General features: G+C 37.1%; 1 protein-coding gene across 1 annotated transcript in view; it reads left to right on the top strand.

The window, feature by feature from the left end:
• The first annotated feature begins 791 nt into the window (after positions 1-791).
• RFX6 (regulatory factor X6) overlaps positions 792-7,485 on the top strand; it is a 55,538-nt gene continuing 48,844 nt past the window's right edge. Inside the window, exons 1-4 of the mRNA XM_032274964.1 lie at positions 792-1,077; positions 1,384-1,540; positions 4,310-4,433; positions 6,310-6,371. Coding sequence (XP_032130855.1) covers positions 855-1,077; positions 1,384-1,540; positions 4,310-4,433; positions 6,310-6,371 — 566 coding nt within the window. The 5' untranslated portion in view covers positions 792-854. The remainder of the gene's footprint in view (positions 1,078-1,383; positions 1,541-4,309; positions 4,434-6,309; positions 6,372-7,485) is intronic.

Here is a 7,485-nt window from a genome sequence, read left to right as displayed (position 1 = left end):
AGTTTGCCCCCCCGTAAGATTGCCATTTTGGGTTGGAAGATTGTCGCAATTTCATTTAAACGTCCGTTGCACTACTGCTAGGTATGAGATGATTAATCATCAGGGACACCTTTAAATTACAAAATACGGTAAATGGGAGAGAAAGATTCTTTCCTCAGGGTTGAGTCCAGGTCCTCCAGGGCTGCAGGACCCAGGAGTACGAACCACTGTGCGCCCTCGAGCAGGGCAGTGTGTGACGAGATGGGATCTTTCCTCAAGCGCTGAAAAGAGCCCTCATCAATCCCTCGGATGGTTCCCGGTGTAAAAAGCCCGGCCCCTGCTAGGCAAAGACTGAGCGGTACTTTGGGGTACTTTCCCCCTGTCCCTGGCGTGCAGAGTCCAGGCTGCGCGGCCAGGTGCCCCAAAAGTGTACCTTGAAAGTAGGGATGGGGCCAGTTACAGCTGCATTTTCCTTGCAGCGGAGAGGGAGGCTTCCCGGGATCTTTCTGGGATCTCTGAGTGTGAAAACTGTCCTCCGGCCAGCGCAGGTTGAGAGAACTGAAGGGAGGGGGAAGCTGTGGGTGACCTTGGCGTGACGGGCGCAGGTGAGAAAGTGAGTTCCGAGGGAGCATCAGCCGGGACCGCAAACAGGTGGAAAAACGCAGTCCCACAGCGGCCCATCGCGGCCCCAGGGCGGCCGGAGCTGACCGGTGCGCGGCGTCAGTTCTCCGCCGAGCCAGGGCACCCCGGAGCCTGAGGCCTCCTTCCCCGCCCCTGCGGGCCCCGGTCCCGGCCCCGCCCCGCCCCGCCCCGGGCTGAGGCTCCGCTAGGGAACCGGCCGGGCGCGCGCGCCGAGGTGTCCGGCGGCCAGGAGGATGGCCAAGGTCCCGGACCTGGAAGACACCTTCCTGCAGGCGCAGCCTTCGCCCCAACTGTCCCCGGGGATCCAGGAAGACTGCTGTGTGCAGCTCCTGGGCAAGGGCTTGCTAGTCTATCCGGAGGAGAGAGTGTACCTGGCGGCCGGAGCGCAGCCCGGGGGCGAGCTGGACCGCGGGGAGAAGGGAGAAGACCCGGAGCTGCCCGGGGCAGTGAAATCAGGTGAGTGCTCTGCCCCATCCAGAGCTGGGAAGGGAACGAGGATGTATTCTAAGAAGGGCATCCAATAATAATAATTCATCACAAACAAACATAAGGCAGATGGAGAATGTTCTGTCCAAATCTTTGTATTTCCTCAGCAAAATGTCAAGTAGAGACTGTCAACTCTAAGGGATTTTGCATAGCTTCCCTCTCCTACCCCCGGCCCCACCCCAGCAGGCTACTCCTTTGAAGTTAAGGTACACTTAGAGGCTACTTAGTTGATTTGATATTCTGTTTTTCTTTATCATCCCTTCAACTGGCAACCAGAAATGCACTTAAGCAATGATAACTTTTCCTCTGAGGAAGAGGATGCCGACAACCAGGACAGCAAAACCAAAGCAGCGGATCAATACCTGTCTCAGAAGAAGAGCATCACGCAGATTGTGAAGGATAAAAAGAAGCAGACACAGCTCACGCTGCAGTGGTGAGACTCGCCGCAGGGTTCACTGAAGCACCTGTTGACGTTTTAACTGCCAGCGTCTTCAGGATCTTTGTTTTTCACAATTTACTTCTGCCTCAAACTTTTTGGGAAAGTTTAAAAAACTAATTAGAATTTAACACAGAATTTTTTTTTTTCACTGAATGTTTGGTATAGAGACATAGACAAGTACTGATGAAGGATTTGCAATACAAATAAAAACCACATTACGTTGTTCCTTATTGACTAAAACCATATTTTCTTCAAATGTAAGCATTAATGAATGTTTTTACTACGTATTGGCTTAAAACACAATCCGTTCAGTCCTTACATATTTGCTGTTTGATAGTTTTTGAGTTTATAAAATACGATTCTTAAAAACAAAATGAGAAAGGATCTTAACACTGCCTTTATTCATAAGAGGGCAAATTAAAAATAGTGTATACTCTATAAGATAAAATGTGTTTGAAATAGAAGACAGAAAAATCAGTTAAGATATCACTACAAACTTAAAAAGATGTTCAACTATTTTATAGCATCTGTCACATATGATTATAATAATAAAATATTACAAATTGGATTTTGTGGAAAACCTTTTAAAACCAAAAATTTATCAGTAGGATTTCCACGTAGAGTGAACATTTTGTAATATATATCTAAAAGAAAAAAGGCTCCAAAGTAAAAACATTATATTAAACTTCCCTACACAGTAGGAAGAAATAGGAGTATAAATTTCCTCACGAGTTTCAAGTAAAAAACAAACAAACTAATAAAAAGGACTACATATTTACTGATTAAATAACCTAATTTTATGTAAAGTATGATCTAAGGAGCCTTAGAGAAATACAATATAAAGAACTAGTAAATTTTAACTTTATTATTTATTTAAACATTTAATTACAATTTACATATGGTAGTTTTTTGTGATTATATGCTTGAACTCTTTCAAATATTTGAAATATAAGCCAAATATTCATCTAAATTTGGAGTTTAACTATTGAAGCTGGTGTCCGGGTTACTAGTTAAGAATATATTAGAGCAATTAGGTAATTGAGTTAACTCTCTGGGATATTTAGGATACAACTATTTGCAGCAGGATAACTGGGGCAAAAGTGTTTTGATTTCAGATATATTACTGAGCTGTTTTGAATGATTATTCTTATTTCTTCTATTTAAATTGGAATGTGTGGAAAATACATGTTTCTTTTACGAATAAATGTATACATAAATATCTATAAGTTAAGATTAAAGAAAAAAGTTATATCCCAAATGAACATCGTATTTATGTCTAGGATGATTCAATATTTTGAAGACAAAGACAATGCCTACTACAACAATATCAAAATAGGAAGATGAAATGTGACCATTGTGTACATGTAATTAAAATATAATTTTTAATAGATAATAAATGTTTCTCATAACAATTTCAAATTTTTGAAATTATAAAACATCTTTTTTTTTGAATTTTTCACATTCTGTTCTAAAAATGGAATGCTATACATTTTAAAAAACTGAGTTACTCATATTTTGAGAAATTTTTTAAGGTTATAGATTATTTCAGGGCTGCTAAAAACTAGAACTGAAAATCAAAGTGAAAAAGCTGACTGATTAATTCCAGTTTTCATTATCAACTGTAGTATGTCAATTGATTTTATGTACATATATTGATTTCATATTTTGAAACACTAGATCTTAGTTTTCAGTTTTTATTTTATCTTCATAAAAAATGTGTGGATGACTGATATTTTACCTGTTCAGGGAATACTCTCTATAGCCATTATCTTGTACACATTAGGATATTTTAAATCAAGTCTTCAAAGGGCTTCATCCGATTTTAATCTGCAGACTCCATATTACATCATTTCTGCATTATAATAGATGTTATCTTACAATACATAAAATTGATATAAGTAAATTTTAGTCAAAATCACCTACTGAACTGTTAGGAAAACTGGGAATGGAATTTAAAAGTTTAATTTCTACATTTCTCTATAGAAAGTTGTAACACAAATATGTATTTATCACATATATAAGTTGTGCTTAGTTGCAAATTAAATGGAATTACTCCAAATTTTTAAAGGTTATATAATTATTTTGATAACATAAAGTCAAAGTTTTATATGTTATGTTTGGAGATATCTATAGAGAATTACATTATCTTTTAAGTGTATAGGATGTTTTAGATAACTATAGTACTGATCACAGTAGTAAAATGTATAGGAATAGAAATATATCAGTGTCATTTCAGATTTAAGTAAAGTGAGTTTTTCCTCATGTGTTTTGCAAATAAATACATCATTGTACTTCCCTAACTATTCAGGGCTCAGAAACAGGTTTTGAATGAAAGTGACAGAATGTAGGCGTTTGCCAGCCTGAAGCTTGGCAGCCCGTTAGTGCTGAGAATGTTTTTTTCTTAAATACCCATCATCTTCAATTTCACCTTTCATATTTATATGTCACAGAGCAAGTCATGATGACCCATGAGGTTTATAAAGGAGACCTAATATTTGTGATGTGGACCAGGCAAGGTTTTATGTTGCTCATGATATTTTAACTGCACTAGCAGATTTTTCAGTGGAGTTCTTGTTCTTATAACATTATTCCTCATAATCGGATTTAAAAAAAAATCCAGAATAAAAGAAGTCTACTTATGTCTACTCATTATCTCATTTGTATAGAATCCATATTCAAAACAGGTAATAAATCAATGAGAAAGTGGAAGGAAAAAGAGAAATAAAGAAAAGATTTGACCTAATTTTTGTTCCTTTTTCTTAGGCTTGAAGAGAATTACATTGTATGTGAAGGAGTTTGCTTACCACGGTGCATTCTTTATGCACACTACTTAGATTTCTGTAGGAAAGAGAAATTAGAGCCAGCTTGTGCAGCCACCTTTGGAAAGGTAAATGACACATATTGGCTATAGTGACTTATAACTAAAGTCATGTCTGGCAGATAGCATAAAAACAAATTCATCTGTGTAAGTTCTCTTAGAGACTACTGAGACATCTGTTTTGCAGGCATAAATTCTCTTAAGGACTCTGTTTGGAAGTGCTATATCTTTATAACTTGATTTTGAATATCAGAACCCTAACTATTAGAAGATCTATTGCAAATTGAAAGCAAGCTTTGTTTAAACAGCAGCATTTCCCTTCAAAGAGGGATGCATTAAAGTAGAGAGTATGGCCAGTGTTAAGAAGCAAAATTAAATGGAGTGATACGTCTCTTGATAATGCAATTAGTGGTTAGTGGTTATCCTTATTATTTAGCTAGTTCAAATATATGAGTTTTTAACAGATTTTTACATGTATTAAAAGTTCTCCTAATTCTCCATTTCACTCTGTTTACATCCCAAACCTCAAGATTTTATGATGGGATGGATTAGAATTCTCTCATTTAAAGTATTTCTTTCTATCCAACCTATATAGTTAGGATGGGAATCTGTATAACTGACATTACTATACTTTATATAGAGAGACGTCATTTTGAGAATCAAAATCAATCTCTTAAGAAAGTCTTGTTCTTAAGAGTCATGTCATGCTGTGTTTGAGAACCTAGGATATCCCAGAAATACTTTAGGAAGCTTGAGTCTCAAATCTTGTATCTTATACAAATTGAAATCCAGATTCTAACCTGTAGAAGGACTCATTGTCCAGGAAATAATGAATACTATGCTCCAGCTTCTCATTAAAAAATAATAATTTATACAAAATTAGCCAGGCGTGGTGGCTGACGCCTGTGATCCCAGCTACTTTGGAGGCTGAGGCAGGAGAACTGCTTGAACCCAGGAGGTGGATGTTGCAGTGAGCCGAGATCATGCCATTGCACTCCAGCCTGGGCAACAGGGGTGAAACTCTGTCTCAAAATAATAATAATAAAAAATTATTTATTTATTTTGAAAACCTAACTATTTAAAGAGAGAGTGTGATATTACACATTGTAGTCAGGTAATCTAGGTTCTAGCCTAGACTGGACTAATTTATTGTGAGACCTTCTGAAAAGCACTTAATCTCCTTAAAATTCAGTTTACTCATTCTATTAAATGAGGATTTTGGATAAGACAACTTGTAATATCCATAATAACTTTACCATTTTGTGAGTTCACCTTATGGGAACAATTTGTAACTGTTTGGCAGTCCTGAAGCACCTTGAAAATCTGGTAAAACTATAGACCCAGCCTCCAAGAAATTAACACATACATAGTTTGCCATGGAGCTCTCTGAAGTTCATGTATGGATCTTCAAAGATTGAGGTTAAAATTGTTCTATGTAAAAGACTTTTTGAAATTTTTAATCAGATCCTATTTTTAGCAAATTTAGAGAAAGGAAGATACAAAACAAAAATTTTATAACATTACAATGGAGATACAGTAAGGCAGAGAAAGTTTTATATGTCCTTTTGGGGTTGGGAATAGATTTTTAATTGTGGTTATCTCTGAATGGAATTATTAGGAAGAGACTCAAATCTTGTCACTTCGTACATACAAGAAGTAATAATTTCTTTGATAGTACCATCAAGCAAAAGCAGATATTGGTAGGCTTTGCCTTTGAAATTGAGACCAGGTCAGTAGAACCCTTCAACCAAAAAAGTACCTCCCTGCCTCTGCTGATACATTGCTTATCAATATGTGTAAGTTATTACTTTTTCCAGACTAAGTAAGTGTTCACTCACAGTTCATTCAGAGTTCAACATTTACTTTCCCCAAGTAATTATCTACGAGTGGCTTGTAATAGGACCATATATTTTCTAAAACCTAAAGTAATTGTCTTTCTTTTTAGACAATTCGCCAGAAGTTTCCCCTCCTAACAACAAGGCGGCTTGGAACAAGAGGCCATTCAAAGTAAGATATCAATGAATATAAATCAGATTCTGCTCTTGTGCATGAGGATTGACACAAAGGTAAAATAAGTATTGTCTTTGTCAGTACAAAGAGAACCAGATAGTCTCTTGATGAAGCAGACTTTTACCAACTGTGAGAACTAAAAAAAAAAAAAAAGTAAATTTTAGAATAATTTTTAAAAAGCAAATTTTACATATGAAAATCATAATATATTATTATTTCTGCTGAAATAATTTAAATGAGTCATTTTCATAATCTTAAAGCTATTACTGAAGGCACCATTGTCACGAAGGAGGAATGTATGAGAATTAAATATAGTGAACCAAATAGATTCCACAATGTTCCCAAAGAGCAAGGCCCAAAGCAGGGGGTATAGAGCTTTGAGTAGGAAGGAAGTGCCTTAGCATGTTTCAGGTTCTTCCTCTAGTTTTCTTTCCCAGACAATAATTTCTTGATATCTCCTTCTTTTCTCTTCAAGACAAATGACATGCACAAATGGCCCGTTTGGTTATTTCTTAATGTAAATATAAACATAAAATAAGCAGTCACACATTCCCCCTCTTTGTATCTTGAAATTTTCCTCTATGTTGTGACAGTCTCTGGAGAACTCCCAGGTACAGTTTCTCAATCAACAGCTATTTTCTCTATGTGCTGTGTTTTCAGTTTCTCCTTTCCTTCTGCCTATAAGCATGTCCAGATCTCCTTTACACTGAGAAAGAAAAAAGCTCCAACCTTCATGATTGCTCTAGTATTTCCCTCTTTGAGTTGTTGCTTCCCCTACCTCTGGCCTAGTCCATTTCTCTACCATGGCAAAAATCCAAAGACTGGTTTTTACTGTTACTCATCTGCCTTGGCTCCTGCCTAGCATTTGAATAGATTCTTCTTCTTAAAATAGATGGAGAACACTTCCTCTATAGCTTCTCTGTCACCGTACTATCCAGGCCCTCGTCCCTCTTCTACTACTCTTTTTCTGGCTTGTCTACTGCCTCCTTCTGCCCTGACATCATATCCAGCACTGTACGATAAAAGTATAATGTGGCCACATATTTAATTCAAAAATTTCTGGAAGCCACATTTAAAAAGTAAAAAGGAACAAGTGAAATCAATTTTGATG

The sequence above is a fragment of the Sapajus apella genome, unplaced genomic scaffold, assembly GCF_009761245.1.
Source record: "Sapajus apella isolate SASKATOON/1434 unplaced genomic scaffold, GSC_monkey_1.0 scaffold6, whole genome shotgun sequence".
Lineage (NCBI taxonomy): Eukaryota > Metazoa > Chordata > Mammalia > Primates > Cebidae > Sapajus > Sapajus apella.
This window is presented reverse-complemented; position numbering and strand designations above follow the sequence as displayed.